The 18,208-nt window shown below is 39.7% G+C and overlaps 1 protein-coding gene across 11 annotated transcripts in view; it reads left to right on the top strand.

The window, feature by feature from the left end:
• spag9a (sperm associated antigen 9a) overlaps positions 1–9,608 on the top strand; it is a 36,803-nt gene extending 27,195 nt beyond the window's left edge. For 6 of the 11 annotated variants that reach the window (XM_048183174.1, XM_048183177.1, XM_048183154.1 and 3 more), the window contains 12 exons: positions 153–374; positions 729–912; positions 996–1,118; positions 2,527–2,607; positions 2,818–2,885; positions 2,976–3,124; positions 3,619–3,790; positions 4,072–4,185; positions 4,324–4,356; positions 4,706–4,885; positions 6,657–6,773; positions 6,928–9,608. In XM_048183174.1, coding sequence (XP_048039131.1) covers positions 153–374; positions 729–912; positions 996–1,118; positions 2,527–2,607; positions 2,818–2,885; positions 2,976–3,124; positions 3,619–3,790; positions 4,072–4,185; positions 4,324–4,356; positions 4,706–4,885; positions 6,657–6,773; positions 6,928–7,061 — 1,577 coding nt within the window. In that variant the 3' untranslated portion in view covers positions 7,062–9,608. The remainder of the gene's footprint in view (positions 1–152; positions 375–728; positions 913–995; positions 1,119–2,526; positions 2,608–2,817; positions 2,886–2,975; positions 3,125–3,618; positions 3,791–4,071; positions 4,186–4,323; positions 4,357–4,705; positions 4,886–6,656; positions 6,774–6,927) is intronic. The other 5 variants (XM_048183187.1, XM_048183163.1, XM_048183198.1 and 2 more) reach the window with 3 other exon arrangements.
• The last annotated feature ends 8,600 nt before the right edge of the window (positions 9,609–18,208 follow it).

The raw sequence follows: 18,208 nt of genomic DNA, 5'->3' as shown, positions 1-18,208 counted from the left end.
AATTTATGTTTGCCTTGAAAAAGAGATGATAAAAAAGAGAGTGGAGAAATAATTCACATAATTCACACAATTAACTCTTAGGAGGCAATTAACTGTGCCATTTAAATATGAATAAAAAGCAATCATTTTGTTTATTGTAATGTGATTTCCAGGGGTCTTGGAGACAGACTATCCCGCAGGGGAGGAGATTCCTCAGGACTTGGAGGCGGGACCGGACAGTTTATTGGCCAGTAGCAGCTCTCAGGGCAGTGAGGGTGTGTTGAGTGACGTGTCAGCGGTGGGCTGCAGCGTTGAAGAGTCCAGCTTAGGATCTCAGACGGGCAGCACAGGAGTCAACGAACAGTCAGCAGAACAGAGTCCTGCCAGAGGAAGTGGTAAGAACCGTTTGCAACTTGGTGTATAAATCACCATTTTGGCAACTTTTTATAGAACCAATAGTTAAGACTCTGAATTTTGGTTGGATGAGCTATTTGAAGTTTAAAAGTAAACTCCTGGCTTACCTGACACTTGGAAGTAATGATTTTTTTTTTAAATGCTGCTTCATGAAGCTTCAAAACATTACTGAATCTTTTGTTTTGAATGTATGTCCGTTGCATTGACCAGCCAGTCTGTGGTGTTTCAAGCTCTTCTGAACAGTGAATCATTTTGTGAAGCAAGTGGTTCACTTGATTCAGAGTTTTAAAAAGCTTTGTATCTCCCATCATTACTTGTAAGTCCCTCTGTTGTAGATCTCTCCAGAGCTCCCAGTGAAGACGGGGTCCCTGCAGCAGAGGAGGCTATGGAGGCCACTGAGGAAGACCAGGAGAGCCCAGGACAGGACACCAGTCAGCCAGGAATCTACACAGAGCATGTGTTTACAGACCCACTCGGAACAGAGTCTTCTGGGGCTTCAGCAGGGAATGATAACCAAAGGTGAGTCAGACCCTGTATCTTATCTTTGTTGATTTACATCCAGATTTGGATGGGAACTCATCCTTGATTGGGTTCCTTGCCAGGGAGTCTTATCAGGACAGGGACGATACAGTCTCAGCAGGTGGCAAGGTGGATCTGGCAAAAGAAGAGACCCAGCGGATGAGCAGCGCGCTGCCCACCATGTGGCTGGGGGCTCAGAACGGCTGGTGAGCATCTGGCCACAAGCACTATATACATTTCCTTTATGGCAACAGACTTTAAAAGGATAATAAAGATTTGAATTTGCCTGCATTTATTTTGAAACACTGAATACTGAAACTTTTTGAAAAATGTCAAAAGTTTAAATATAGAGAGAGAATATAATTTTAAATACATATGCAAAATGAGTTTTATATATTACGAGTTTATATACTAGTATGAATTTGTGTATATATGAGTATATACACTATTGTTCAAAAGTTTAGAGTCAGTAAGTTTGTTTATTTAAAAGAAATTAATACTTTATTCAGCAATGACTCATTAAATGGATAAAAAGTGACAGTACAGACTATAATGTTATAAATAATTTCAAATAAATCCTTTTCGTTGAACTTTTTGTTCATCAAAGAATCCTGAAACAAAATATTAAGCAGCATTTCAACATTGATAATAATAATAAATGTTTCTTGCATCAGTTCATCATATTAGAATGATTTCTAAAGGATCATGTGACACTGAAGACTGCAGAATGCTGAAAATTCAGCTTTGAAAATGCAATTACATTTTACAGTATATTCACAAATAAAAACAGGTGTTTTAAATTGTAATAATATTTCACAATATCACTGTTTTTACTGTATTTTTGATTTAAATAAATGCAGCCTTGGTAAGACATGTTTCAAAAAATGTAAAGAAATCTTAAAGGGGTCATGACATGACATGTCAGCTATTAAGCGTCTGAACGCCAGTGGGCGGGGCCTAAGCTGCGATGATGTATAACTGTTGCTCTTGCTCTGGAGGCAGTCATATGCAAATGTATTTGCCTGTGTGACGTCACAGATCCCCCAGTATCAAAACAAGCTGTTTTTTGGAGCCTGATTAAATAAATGCTTTGTTTATAATGAAAAGGACGTTTTAAGCTTTGAAACTTGCTGGATGTTTTAATGGTACAAAGACCTCTTATATGTCAATCGATCAAGACAAATTTGATTTCTCATGTAATGACCCCTTTAATTATTCCAAACTTTTGACCAGTAGTGATGGATTTGTTTTGTTGTTGATGTTTATCTTCTTATTGTACATAAAAACAAAATACTGCCATATTTCTTTGGATCTCAGTTTTACAACCTGCATTTTTTTGTAGTATTTTTGTCCACTTGAAATTTGTGAAAAATCATACTTTTCAGTTTTTGTCCACTGAACGATCAACACTTAAGTACTCAACAGTAAGACACAGCCTGCCTTGTTTGTTGTGTCTACTTTGACCAAGATCTACAGTATAGCGACTGCACTGCACTGGAAAAATGATTTAGAGAGCTGTTTAATGTACACTATATTGGATCATCAATGATTTGTTATATTGCACCATTGAAAAACAGTCTGACAATTCCTCATTTGCAAATGCCTTTTATGTAGTTTATACGTGCACTCATCTGTCGCTCGATGGAGGAAGTGTCTTCATGCTGTGAAACTGAAGGATTCCATCTTGAACATTGTGTAAGTGAAAAGTGACATTACAAATTCAGGAAGATAATAACTTTTGGAATATTGTTTATTTTATATTTGAGTGGGATTTCAATGTATGTAGCCAGATGATAAAGCAGTTTGCTTTTTAGCTATATTTTATTGCACTTTTATTCATTATTGAGCTCAAATCAAAAGAAAACATTGAGTACTAATGATATTTTATATGGTTTCTCTACATAGACATGTGAAAGGCCGTGTTTTGGTGGCTCTGGCTGACGGTACACTGGCCATCTTCCACAGAGGTCTTGGTAAGACACTGTCAGTTTGCTAATAATTCAGATACTCATCCCAACTTCGACATTTAGCTGTATAAAACCATCTTGCTTCTACTTTTACAGACAGCCAGTGGGATTTAACCAACTACCACCTCTTGGACCTCGGCCGGCCACATCACTCAATCCGCTGCATGACCGTTGTGCATGATAAAGTGTGGTGCGGCTACAGGAACAAGATCTATGTCATTCAGCCCAGAGCAATGAAAATAGAGGTTCAGTAGTCCTTACTCTATTAGCTTTTGCATTTTTGAAAAATGTGTTGCATGCAATTTTTATTCGTATTAATTACACCGGTAATACTTTAACTAATGTTTAACTAATGAACCTTATTGTAAAGTATTAACTAACATGAACTAACCATGAACAATACATTTGTTACTGTATGTACTAATCCTCGTTAACGTTAGTTAGCAGTATTTGACTCTGGGAGGACACTGGTGAGAGTGGCCTTGATCGGCAACATGCCCAGTCCACTATGAGTGTTGATGTTTTCCTACCTATTTGGCAAAAGGGAAGACATTATCTTTTTTTTCTCTGTTTTGTCTAGTCAGGTAGCACCAATTTCAAAAATTGTTTCACCTTTCTACCGTATAGGCAGCCATGTTTTACTGAAAGCCTAAGTGATGAAGCACCCTTTTAACTTGCTTAAACAGGATATTTTGATAATGTGTTGTGATGCATTTCTCATTGGGTATTGGTGAAACAGAAGTCTTTTGACGCCCACCCGCGTAAGGAGAGTCAGGTGCGTCAGCTGGCCTGGGTAGGCGATGGGATCTGGGTGTCCATCCGGCTAGACTCCACCCTCCGCCTCTTCCACGCTCACACCTTCCAGCATCTCCAGGATGTGGACATTGAGCCTTATGTCAGCAAAATGTTAGGTGAGAATACTGAGAAAAAAGTAGTTTTGAGGTGTAACATCACTTTACACCTTAACATTTCTGAGTATTGCTAGAATTTTTGGGGTGTTTTTTTTTTTTTTTTTTTTTGTGCGAACCCATTGTCTCGCAGTGTACCTTTAAAAAAAATTTAGTGTTTCTGGCCCAAAACTTTTGAACAGGAGTGCGTGTCTGCAAAACACATGAAATTAAGATTTGAGCCCTTTTATAGTATGCTTTGGAATAAACACACAATTGATTGGATCTCCACTTGACTTTAACAGGAACAGGAAAACTGGGCTTCTCTTTTGTGAGAATCACCGCTCTAATGGTTTCCTGTAACCGGCTGTGGGTGGGAACAGGAAATGGTGTCATCATATCCATCCCATTATCAGATGGTAAGCCAATATGACAACACACATAAACATATGTACATCAGTATTTGATGTGGAAGGCAGCTTTAGTTTCAGTGTCTTTGGCCATTTCTCTCTGTTTCTCTCCTCCTGTGTTCTCTTTCTCATCTCTTGTCTCTGTAGCTGTAGGTCAGTGTGGATATCTAGGTCAGAGGGGTGAGTGGGAAACACACTGTTGACAGCAGATTAATTCTGAAACAAAGCTGTCTTGCTTGGCTTGTTTGCTTTTATGCTCAGCTTTGTTCAATATTTCATCTCCAAGTTCTTTGTTCTTAGTTCCTCTCAGATCTTGCTCTCTCTCCAACTACCTTCATCTTTCTGAGCTGATCAACAGTGAATCTGCTTCTAATCGAAATTTACTTTTAATGCTTTAATATTAATGGCTGAATCCCAGTAATTTCGCAACAAGGCTGTGCTTTGAATTTGACAGGCATCTGCACTGCAAGATACTAACTGCTAACATTTAGATGCTTTAGACACTTGTGTTTAAACATTTTTCCCCCAGCAGCTAATAAGACGGTGGGAGCGATCGCCTGTCGTCCAGGTGGAGCAGTGCGAGTGTACGGCGATGACACCATGGACGGTACTGTGACTGGCTCATACGTACCGTACTGCTCCATGGCACACGCTCAGCTCTGCTTCCATGGCCACAGGGATGCTGTTAAATTCTTTGCTACAGTTCCAGGTATGACCTCAAAACTAGTGCTGTCAATCAATAAAAAAAAAAAAAAAAAAAAAGAACGAATCGCACATTTTCCTTGTAATTAATCAAGATTAAAAACATTGGAGTTTTTAATATTTTTATATTGTAATAATTTCAGTTACTCTCCAGATTACTCTCCAAACAACAGTGATTTTTAAAAAAAAAACACAAACATTAATTTTAGACATTCAACATTACACTATAACAGGGCTGGGCAAACCCGGTCCTGGAGGGTCACTGTCCTGCAAAGTTTAGCTGCAACCCTGATAAAACTCACCTGTGTGTAATCCTGAAGACCTTGATTAGCTGGTTCAGGTGTGTTTGATTAGGGTTGGAGCAAAACTCTGCAGGGACAGCGGCCCTCCAGGACCGAGTTTGCCCAGCCCTGCACTATAACTAAAAGCTATCAATTTCAACATTTATTAGGCTTTAAAAAATAACAACTTTTAATTTAAAGCTGGAGTCCGCAACTTTTTTTCGGTTAAAAATGATCCAAAATAAATTTTTGAGCAAGTACATAACCAGCCAGTGTTCAAAACTGTCTCCTTACCTTAGCCCGATTCACAACGGTAAGCTTGTAATTTTGTTTTCTAATAAGAGAGGTACTGGTGGGTTTCCGCTAGAAATTCGAGCATGAAGCCATTCATCTTTGCGTCATTTTGTCACGTCTGTTTACATAAAGAATGAGTCCCAGCTAGTAGGCTATATCACATGTGGAGGATGCTGCAGGTGATGGATCATTTATAGCCTTTTCTCACAGCAGCTGAAATAATTAAATTTATCATTTTGATGGCGGATTGTAATCCAGAAAGGTCCAAATGACAATCATCAGTGACAACTGGAGATTCACCCGTAGTCAAAAGCAAAAGACTTCGGACTGTGGAGTGGCTACAGAAATTGAAATCTACAGTTAACGCTAATACACACTAAATAGTCGCGCAATGCAGAGGTTGTTAAACATTGTTCTCAAATTGTTAATGTTAACCATAATAATATTTGCATGGTTTGATGTGATCTGAGCTAAGCGATTGTTCGATTTAATCACCATTGGCAGCGCGATTATGTTTTTTCTCAGTTTTTCTCACCAGTGTACTGACAGCAAATATTAGATTCATCCGCGCTGAGAAGCCGTGCACAACCCACGTAAAGATGATAATTACGCAAATAACTGCAATTGCAGGTTTCAAACAGAGATGGCGACAGAGGCAAAACTTACAGACTGCAGCTTTAGTTGAACTTAAAAACGATCTTCACATAAACCCTTTAAAATAAATGTCACATTTACCTGTGTCCTTCCTATACCTGTCTAACAGGTAGGAAATATACAGAAATTGAATAAAGTTATCAAACACTTTACAGTCTTTACTTATAAAATATAAATTAAATATAGACTAATCCTTATTAAAGCTACAATTTTCTTGGTTAACTTTGTTCTTTGATTAAAATTAAAGGGTTAGTTCACCCAAAAATGAAATTATCCCAAGCTTTACTCACCCTCAAGCCATCCTAGATATATATGACCATCTTCTTTCAGACGTACACAATCGGAGATATATTTCAAAACATCCTTAGTCCTCCAAGGTTTATAATGGTTGTGAATGGGGGGCTGTGTATTGAAGTCAAAAATAATGCATCCATCCATGAAAAAGTAATCCATACGACTCCAGGGGGTTAATAAATTAATATTGTTTTAAATCTTTGGTGTTTGATACAATGACTGGTGGAGTGCAAATGCGTTAATGCTGTGTTTCAGGTCAGGTTATTGTGCCAGGAGCTGAAGGCACGCCTGAGACCTCAGACTCTTCAGCCCCAGATGGCAAGAGCATGCTTATCATGAGTGGAGGAGAGGGATACATCGACTTCAGAATCGGTAAGAGCTTCAGTACCAGTGTCTCCAGGACCGTGTCTCTGAGTCCTTTTTAACCCTATTCATATAGTTCTCTAATTTTTGAAATTCTGAGAATGAACAAAGCTACTGAAAAAATGGTCTGCTGACATTATAAAACCATCTTTTTTTCTCTCAGGTGATGAGGATGGTGGTTTGGGACGAGATGAAGATGAAGAATCAGCTGAACCTACTTTGAAACTGCAGTCGGCTCCTGCCAAACCTGAGCGCAGTTATGTCATAGTCTGGCAGGTTGCGCTAAGCAGTGAGTGACTGATAAATCACTGCTGCGGGTTAAACGGAGAACTCTAGATCAAACCCACATGGGCTTATTATTTTACAACATACTTTTCTTCTTATTAATACAGATATTATTATTATTATTATTATTAATAGTGTTGTTCTTAATACCTACATCACAATAAGTTCTTTAATATTTTTTGCTTGGATGTTTATTTAATTTTATTGTTTTATATAAATCTGGCATTGACAGAAAAGAGATAAGTGTTGAAATGAAGGAAGGAACAAAACAATGACTTTAAGTCCGTCCACAACTATATAGCAACAATACGAAAATCCTGTGCTAAAAAGTCTTAACGGTTTACAACATATAACTTTAGGGAACTGTTGTAATGTTAGCTGCTTGAGATGATTTTTGTGAGTGTTTTTTTTTTTTTTATGTTCTTCACAGAATTGATCAGAGGTTTCTCTGTGCACTATGGCAGTGGTAGCATTGTGTAGTTCATGTATATAGAAACTCAGAGAGCTATTTTTGCTATCTGTCTAGCGTAGATCTCACGAGCGGTATGTCTCGGCACCTTACAGCATGGTGTGCGTGTCTGTATGTGTGTATTTCTCGCTTGCATGAGTCCTGTATCATTCCTAGACGGAGCCCTGGAGCTCTAGAAATTTGGGCTTCCGTCATGCTAGAGCTTGCTGGCACTTTAAAGACAGTACCGAACATAGACGAACATAATCTCTGGAAAGAACAACATATGGTAGAGCTGCACAATTCAAACGATTTTTTTGTTTCAAATAGAGATCACAATTCTCCCACGATTCTGAACAGACAACTAAACAAAATAACGTAATTTACTAGAGGTTCGGACAAAATGTTAATTGCTGCAGTTTATATAAAATGTTTAATTTAATTTGAATTAATAATTAAAAAAAAAATAAATCAAAAATTCAGTGACTCACTCATAAATACTTCACTTGATTCATGAATGGATGAATTTGCGTTTTTGAACGAATCTCTTGAATGAATGATTTCCATTTTTTTAACAGTCACTTGTCGCCACCTACTGGTGTAACAATGTAATGAATGATACAATCGTTATTGGAAGCGCCACGTTACTTTCAAAAGGTGATTTGCACTATTTTGATTGCTACCGTAGACATCAGTGTTTATATCCAAACTATAAACTTTTATCCCAGTACTTCTGTGATCATTTGAATTATGGTAAGAGAAATAACGATAATGTGAGGTTAAAAAGACTTTTTGTGAAGCTGTTTAATACATATATGACAGCTGCTTTTGGCAGCGCCAACGCAGAGCTGAATGTTCTGGTGTGATTTTGTCAAAAGTTTAATAGACAGGCGATACGCTGTCATTTGGGAATAAAGCTTCATTTACACTACCAGCGACAAAGCAGTGATCCCTTTCATTTCAATGGAGAGCTGTCGATTTCCGGTGACACAAGTGACAGTGACCGTTAGACAGAATCGTGTGGGTGTTTGAATCGAGATTTCAATTTTTTAAAATATTAATTGTGCAGCTCTAATACATGGTAGTGTTTATTGTAGATGAGATGGTCTGCCCTTTTACCAAAGGATGAAACGTAGAACAAATAACACATACTAAACAGCCTAGTTGTCAAATATTTTGCATTGCCAAGGCTTTTTGATGTTCTGTGACTCTCTTGAATGGACAAACAACGGACAAAATAATGTTAATAAAAAATTGACAGGGATTGTATAATAAATTATTTGTATTTCTTGTGTTGAATTTAGTTTTGTTTGCTTCAGCACTAAGCATCCCAGATAATTAATGTGGGTTTTGTCTGTATTTTATGTCCCAGGCCTGGGTTCGAGTGTGTTAAGTTTTCTAATTATGAGTTTTGTGCTCCTTTTGTATCTGCTCTGTACGACACTTTTATTGTACCTTGATGTCTGTTGAAGCAAATGCAACATGATATTTGACTTTTTATGGGGAAATGGGTCGGTTTTGGGCTTTTTGTTTCTTTTAAATTCTGACACATAAAGGGAATCTTTATATCCTTGTCGTCACCATTCCAAGTATTTATTTTTCATAATGAACTTTGTGGTTCAGAATGTAACTTTTTACATGTTTGTGAACAAGGACGTTATTTTGCTTTACGTCAGACACCTTTCTGAAGCGATGTTGTCATGTTTAAGGAACTGACTAATATAATGTTGACAGTATTAGACAGCGTATGACGTATAACCTCTGTGGATCGTTCGAAAATCAACGTTTATTGTACTGAGCTATGCATGTTTTTTTTTTTGTTTTTGTTTTTTTATAAGTATACTGCAGTTTGTTCATGTTTGTTTGTTTATAGCCACATTTTTGGGTGGCTGTGTGTAAATGTGTGAGTGTGTGGAGATGATTGAGAAATACTGCATTTGTGTGTGTGGAAGTGTGTGTGTGTGTGTGTTTAGTCGCTATATCCCTTAACTCTTACTGGACTTGCTGTGTGTGCCACAGCTTGTCATTACTGTGTTTTTTTTGTCAAAAGTTTGCTAAAACTGCATCATAGCCTTATTTTTAAACTCTATTAAACTCAATTTCATGGGGAATTCACTTTCTGTCTTGGTTTTATTCTCTAATACGTTCCCTTTCATAGGTTGACTCAACTCTGCATACCATCGCTATGGGAACACCTCCGGTGTGGCAAATGTCTGAAGCCTTTATACCATCATGCCATTTATTGACCAGTAGCACTTAGCACCGCCCCAAGAAATATGTTATGTATGCTCATATCAGCGTGCTACGCGTGATTTCATTTCCTTCAGGAAAGCGGATTATCTGTTCCCCGTAGGAAAGCGTTTTTGTTGTGCTCTTGCATTAGAGGAGCATTGTGCAGACCTGGTTGTCTTTGTTAACAATGATTTGCAGCCTACCCCGGAAGCTCGAAATGAGATTTCTTTCAATGGTGAATCATTCGATGATGACGTGCTGTCTACAGTGGCCTCTGATTCTGGGGAGCTTATGGCTGAATTGTGCAGTTCTCTCCCTCCAAGTGGACAGGAGAACCATCTTGTATTGAGCACTTCCCCATCTTATATTGAGTTGTTAGATGTAATTTCTTGTGCTGTAGATAAGCTGGGGCTAGAATGGGACAGTGAAGAAACTAGATGGCCGATTTTTGACTAGCCACCCCCGGTCCAGCCCCGTAAGCCTGTCCCTTCTTCCAACACCTCCACCAAGAGGTATCGAAGTAATGCAAGCAGCCATTTTCGGCATGTATTATGAATCCTGCCGCCACTGACTGTGCCACCATTTCCAATATGGCGGAGTATGCCTACGCTGTGATGGCGATCATAGAAAAGACTCTTGCGGTCCATCTCGCACCGAACTCGGCTCCTGCTTGGAAGTCAAGCCTCCTGCTGCTCTCCAAGCCGTGTAGGATTACTTCTACTTTAGTCGGGAAATCTTACATGGCCGCTGGACAGGTGTCGGCCACTCTTCATTCTATGGCTTTGCTCCAAGCTTATCAAGTAGACATGCTTAAAGAGCTGGATGAGGGAGAGAGCCTAACTCCAGAGGCTGTCAAGGAGCTCAGACGGGCTACTGACTTGGCGCTTAGAGCTACCAAGCATACTGCCCGGGCAATAGGCAGTTGAGTGCCATCTTTGGCTTACTCAAACTGACATCAAAGAAAAGGACAAAAGTTTTCTTTTAGATGCTCCTGTGTCTAAAGACGGCCTGTTTGGGATTCGGCTACTGCTGTGGTGGAAAAAAGCAGCAGTTTGCTGCTTTTCACCAGCTCATCCCACTCAGGTCTAGGGAAGTCGAGCGACAGCCACTTGCAGTTCATTCATGCTCATCTTCTTTACAGCGCTCCTGTGAGGTACAGCAGAGTGAGACATTGCCTATAGAACCCCCTCATCCTAGGACTCACCCACCGGTTCGCTCGCGACCTGAGTTGGACGGCCAAGGCCTCTCGTTCCCAGGCCCCCAGCAGCAGTTCCTGATTCCCTCACTTGTCCTCGGAGGCCAGGCCCTTCTTAAGAGAATTTGGACGAACCCTGCAAGCATATTCGCCTCTCTCATTGTGGCCTTCCAGCTCCGGGCTTGACTGTCCTGCTGCATATTGCGCCTTGGGCAATTTTGGGACAGCATTTGCTTAGACACGGGGGGCCTTTTGTGCTTCTGTTAAAGCATACAAATCGCTGCTCCGACAGCCTGAACTGTGTAGAGTGCTCAATATAAACGTGCAATGCACTTACAGTGCAGCAGAGGTTTATTAAGCTGTTCTGCCCTGACCAGTTCCTTTGGACGGAAAGCTGATAGTGAAAGCAGAGCACAAATTCCGAGTAAGAGACACTCCATCTGAGTATGGGCTATACGTCACGTTGCATTTCACCCATCCAAGTGCACACACACACACCGTGAACACACACACACACCCCCAAGCCCAAGGAGCATTTGGGGGTTAGGTGCCTTTCTCAAGGGCACCTCAGTTGTGGGTGGAATGAGAGTGGAAGAGAACGCTGTTCATTTAATCCCCCAACATACACTTCCCTGCCGCTACTGAAACTTGAACCTGCAACGTTCAGGTTACAAGTCCAACTCTCTAACCATCAGGCCACAACTGATAGTGCTATGACCATCAAAAACATAGAGCTATGATTTGGAACGGCATTACCGCGGAAGGAGCCCTGGCCTCAGAGATGGTGCTCAGCACACTCTGAGAAAGCACATCTGCCCCTGGCGAGCTCTGTCAAGCGGCCAGACATGAAGATTCCGGGTTGGGATGCCATATCCTTCCCTGTGTTTAAAAAAGCGGTCCCCTCAGCGGGATTGTCCATTGAGGGGCTTCCAGCATCTCCACCCGTTCTGGGAACCATGGATGATTGGTCCATTTCAGTGCCACTAAGAGAAGTGATTTGCTCTCCTCTCTGGTTTTGCAAAGCACACAAAGCTAGAGTTTCACTGGAAGAAAGGCATACTTGCGCGCTTTCAGCCAGCTGTGTGCGAGTGCATCCAACCCCAAGGGAGACTGCTTTAGTGAGTAAAACAGTGGGCAGTGAGTGTTCACTGTGGATGTGAAGAGATCCACCTCTGCCATGCTGAATACAGTCCAAATTCAATTCAATTCACATTTATTTGTATAGCACTTTTCACAATACATATAGTTTCAAAGCAGCTTTACAGAAAATGCATGTCAACATTACAATTTACAGTAATCTGTTATCAGAGGTGACTGTCCAAGTTATGCATTTCAAGAATTGTATACAAATCCTGCAGTTAGCTAACAATGTATTAATTTAAAGCAGAAACAACAAGCTCAATGAAGTAAAGAATACATGTTGAAAAATGTAGCATTGGTTCATGTTGATTCAGTTTGATTCTGAAGTCCTATCAGGAGTTTGAGTCCTCTCGAGTCGTCTCTTCACTGGTGTCGGGACATCTGAAGTCCTCAGCGGAGCTGGTGCCATCTTTTCACAGGTGTTGAGGCATCTGAAGTCTTCATTAAAGGCTGGATCCAAACTGGAGCTGACATACTCTCTAGTTACCTCGGGATGGGCATCCCAAGATAAAACAGAAAAGCAAATGGAAAATAATTAGCATAGCTGCTTTTCTTAACATGAATCAAAGATAGTCATGTGCATTTGATCTGATATAACTGGAGGTCAGAGATATAAGATGCATTATGTGAATGCTTGGCTAAAGAGATGCGTCTTTAATCTAGATTTAAGATGGGAGACTGAGTCTAAACCCTGAACATTATCAGGAAGGCTATTCCAGAATTTAGGATGCAAAAATGCTCTCCCTCCTTTAGTGGACTTGGATATTCTAGGTACTACCAAAAGCCTAGAGTTTTGTGCTTTTGTTGGTATGGATTATGATTTGGTTACGGGTCTAAAGATTTCCCATGCATGCCCACCTGAAATTGGGGGGCAAGTTAAATGATTTTTCACGTAAAGCAAATTTCTTTAGAGCATAAGTTAGCTAATTTTGTTAGTCATAACTAGCAGTTTGGTTACTGCTAGCTAATGACCAGAGACTAAACATAAAGGAAATTGTGTTATCTCCCTTTCTACAGTCGCCATAAGTGCAGTGGAGGTAATCCTGTCAGATTGTCCATCCATTGAGTGAGAGAGTACGGGTCGGCCATCTTGATTCCATCCATTAAAGTTAACTTTTTCAAATAACATTCGCTGTCTCGGAGAGTGACCTTACATATTCAGATAAAATTAGATTTTCTCCAGTCATTGTTAAAAAAAAAAAAAAGCTAACAAAACTTGCTAGCTTGCGTTAGTGAAGTGGTCATGGGATTCTTTCTGCCTCCACCTAAGCTCCGCCCACAAAAAAAGGTCACAATGTTTACTAACTGAAAAGTAGTCTATCAGTGTTGCCAAATCTGCAGTTTTCCCACGGAATTGGTCTATTTTTACACTATTGACGCAGGTGGTTTTCCATGTCCACGGGTTGAATCGACTCAAAATAACGTGATATTTAGCCCCTGGAAAGCGAATTTTACCGGGGAGTTCCTCCAAAAATGCAAATTTTTCCCCACGGAATGCAATTTTTACCGTGAGACCCCCCTGAAATGCGATTGGGCTAGTTTTGGAGTAATTGGGAGGGTTTTGTTGTGAAAACCTGGCAACCCTGGAGTCTATCCAACTTATTCCTACACCCCATGATGCCTTGTGCGACTTATGGGTGTAACTTCCTTATTAACGCTTGAGATGACATTTATTGTACTCACCCTTCAACCATCGAACTTTAAAAGGGCATTTAAAAGTGTAAAAGCATCAACAAGGTACTTTCAACAGACCATAAATAACCCCAAAAGCGCTATTCTTTCCACAAGAATAACGAACGGGTAGAAATATATTATGTAACATAGCCTACCTTACCTTAATCAAAAATGTTAATTTACTTCAGCATTGCGTGATACTATTTTAAAGTGATTTCCGTCATTTTGACAGATAATAAATTGTATTTACCTGTGAAAACAAACCTGGAAAGAGACGTGAGGATTTGAGGAGAAAAACGAGAGATTCTTAGTGCATTTCCGTAAATTATTAATGGGATATATTGTAAATTAAATCAGGAGAACAGACCACAAATGTGCAGTATATGTTGTTCTTTTTCATACTATTACAGCGAGATGCAAAAGGGAAAAAATAAAATAATCCTGAGAAGAAAAAAAAAAGCAGCGACTGAATTCTTGTTATAAAATGTCACGTTAAAATACCAAGCATTATGTTATTCTCGTTATATCTGAAAATAAAACATGAAGCAATAATACAGCTCATTCAGTCAAACTGACCGATAAGCTTTATTTGTAGGGCAACCTTGTGATTTGAAACGATTCGTTTCAGTCATTTTGAATGAAAGTTCCCCAAACCGGAAGTGCCACCCATAAATCCGTTTAACTGACAAAAGATGATGCCTTCTTCCAGGAAGTGACATCATTTTTGAGAGAAATCAACAGTATCTGAACAGTATCTTTTTTTACAGTCTATGAACAGTATGCGCACCTGTAATATATTGATTTGTTTTATGATATTAGGTGGTTTGTCTCAATCTAAAACATTAGTCCTGTTTGACATAATTGCAGAAATCGGTTCGATAATATCAACAGCTGAAAGATTAAATTTCTATTGACACCCTTTAGATCAGTGGTTCTCAAACTTTTTTCCCAGTGGGCCGCACAATGGTCCAAGTGCAAGTCTCACGGTCCGCATATAATTTACTAGGGATGTCCCGATCAGGTTTTTTTGCCCTCGAGTCCGAGTCCGAGTCATTTGATTTTGAGTATCTGCCGATACCGAGTCCCGATCCGATACTTCTATAATAGCCTACATAAAAAAAGAATAAAGAAGAGCGAAAAAACAGATCCAGGAACAGTGCTTTTCAGGTTTTTCAGGTATCTAACAGTAATCAAATAGTAATCAAATATAAAATATCACTGCATATTATCTTTACTGTATAAAATAAATAAAGATTAATCATTATTGAAGTTACAAAAACTATTCAGTCAAGAGCAGTGAGTGATTTCTTTGTTATTTGTTGTTTGATTTAACATTAAATGCAGGCAGCAAGAATAGTTGTTTTCCCTTTAAGACATGCACGGTCCAGTACATATACTGTTCCACATGCGCTGTCTTTCTCGACTAATATACGTTCACTTAAGACATAACCGACTATGTTTGCTAGGATACTCGCTAGGACGGGCATGTTGACATAATTTTTTGTATGAATGTGGCCGCCGAAGCGCAAGACTTAAAAGAGAACTCAGTATTTGCGCGCTGACTGAAATAAGCGTGTGCGCGCTACGGATGAGCGCACACAAATCTTCTCACAGCGCGTGCGAGTTCTCTTTCGCGTCTTGTTCTTGAAGGTTTAAATCAGCAAGGCTTAAATGAGTTAGTTTAAACACAGACAGCAACGTGTGCTGTTCAGGTCTCACCTGCGCTCGCGCGCTATCAACACCCGGGTGATGACGGCGTAAATGACTGGACATATTAGAGCAGACTGCACTCGCAGTTAACAGTTTACAAAGAGTGACTGTTTTGTCCACGCTTTCTGATTATCGTTGTTGTAACGTTTTGTGCATCTATCGACTGAAACATACATTATCTGAACTCTGTCTGTTTTCCACGTTACTATTTTAAACAAACCATATTAACCAATAGATGCGTCGTCATTCGAGATGGACCGCGGTGCAAGTGCGTACCGAACCGTCAAGTCAAGTCACCTTTATTTATATAGCGCTTTTTACAATGCAGATTGTGTCAAAGCAGCTTTACATTGATAACTGGTACATAATTTGGCTGCACAGCAGCTCTTAAATAATAAATTATAAGTGGAGAACTGTATGGTTCGATTTTTTACCGAGAACCATTGCACCCCTAATACATATATATCCGAGTCCTGATCGGGAGGTAACGTCCGATTCCGATCGAGTCTGAAACCACGTGATCGGGCCCGATTTCCGATCACGTGATCGGATCTGGACATCCCTATAATTTACATATGACGTCACCAATGCAAACCAATCAGATTTAATGTTATGGTATTAGCAGATAATACTATTATTATACCAAGATGTTGCACACAATAAATTACAAATAAAAACGAACTTACTGACATTAGCTTTACAATAATAATCAGTAATGCTCAATGAACACACAAACTGTATATACATCAGTTTAAGTTGCTATTTAATTCTGTATGACTCTTCAACAGCATCGCAATAGTCACCAAACAATCACACAAACGCCTTAATAAGCAAATGTTACTCAGCTCTTTTTACAAACAACACTGAGCGCACTGTAGGCTAATTACAATCTCTGACGATATCAAGCATTCTGTCATGTCGCAATCCCTCGCGCAGCATCGGATCCGCGAGCGCGCAGAGTTGGGCTCAGTCCAGCCGCGGGTGCGCTGGTGCGGTTATTTTTACTGATTTAAAATACATCAAACAAACACATCGAATTCACAGTTCAGTCTTTTGAAATTGTAGGTTTTGCTTGTCAAGTAGGCCTACTTTACTACAGAGCAAACAGGAAGGCTGCCCATCTCGCTCATTAGGCCTAACAGCAAAATGATTCTTCCATTCTTCTTACCTTTACTGCTGATGCTGCGACTCTTCTTGTTTGCATGTGTTCCTTCATTTTATCTTCCACATTTAGCTTTTCTCCTTTAATAACAAATTTGACCATTTTGAGGCTTAAATTTACAAAATTAATGGCTACTGTTTGAATTCTTCCTAAGCGCGCACTTGTGGTTGTTTCGTTAACTGAGTGATTGCGTCATTAGCCTACATTGCCTGATGTCTGAAAATAATAAATGCTCACCAAAATTATTTTATATGACAAGCATTATAGTTCATTTATATTTATTTAATTCACTTTAATTTAAATTTTAAAACAAAAATAAATTGTATGCTATTTTTATTATTATTATTATTATTGTGGTCGGCATATCGCGGGCCGCATTTACATTTGTGACGGACCGCAGGTTGAGAACCACTGCTCCACACCCATTCAAACGCTGCGTCGTGCGACTTGTGTCCAATTACATCAAAAGTATATGCTCACTGGGTGTCATGGCAACTGAATCACGGAGGAAAACTTTAAATATCTCGCCTTCGCTTTAATTTCGGACCATCTCCAAAAAGACATAAAACACTAAACAAATGATTTTGACATGCGTTTATCAAAGTAGGAAATCCAGATTTTTAATCCCTTACACACAATTACTGCTGTTGAAATACGAAATGGAGGCGGGTCCGGATTGAATTCCCTCCGGGTCCGGATCCGGACCGGAGTCCGGACTTTGAGAAGTGCTGCTTTAGATGTTTGATTTTAATGACATTTATTCACTTTTATACTATGGCTTTTGGTACTGTGTTTATGTCGCCCCTTCAGGTGCAAAGTGGAGTAAAACCTGGATTTTTAAGTGTATCCAGTTAACAACCGCCGATCCATATGATATAGTGGAAGAACATACTGCGTTTCACCAGCAGGTGGCAGCACTGCACTGTTCCCACAGGCCCATAGCAACATGAAGAGCATTACACATGCTGCTGACGGTGTGAGAGAGAGAGAGAGAAACAGAGCTGCAGCACTTACATAAGAGAGCCAGCTGCTCTCTTCAGCTATTTTCCCTGTGTGTGTGTGTGTGTGTGTGTGTGTGTGTGTGTGTGTGTGTGTGTGTGTGTGTGTGTGTGTGTGTTTTCTGCTCACCTACCCGCTCACATACTTTGAGGACAGTGAAATCCCACACCTCCATAATTTTTTGTTATTGTTATTTTAGCTGTGTTCATGTCGCTTGCAAAAACATAAATATACAATTTTGAACACTATGTACCTTAGTAATACCATGCTTGTTTGTTTTTTGTTCTTTGAAAGACCTTGGCTTGTTCCATAATTTACATAGTATATGAATATGCTAATCATTCAGGCCAATGTTTTTACCATCTTTTACCATATACGGTAACATTAGGTAACATTCACAATGTGATTTGATTTCATAATGTCTTCAGGTCTTTCAGCAGCTACACTGTTATTCAACAACGTTCAAAGGCTTAAGCTGGACCAGCTGGAGTGCCCTGGTTAGCCACCAGAGGGCACTCCACCCCGGACTATTGCCTCACCTTATTGGACTTCATCTCCCATGATCCTTTGTCCCGGACTCATTACACTCATTGCACTCA

This window comes from Megalobrama amblycephala, linkage group LG1 (genome assembly GCF_018812025.1).
Source record: "Megalobrama amblycephala isolate DHTTF-2021 linkage group LG1, ASM1881202v1, whole genome shotgun sequence".
Classification (NCBI taxonomy): Eukaryota; Metazoa; Chordata; class Actinopteri; order Cypriniformes; family Xenocyprididae; genus Megalobrama; species Megalobrama amblycephala.
This window is presented reverse-complemented; position numbering and strand designations above follow the sequence as displayed.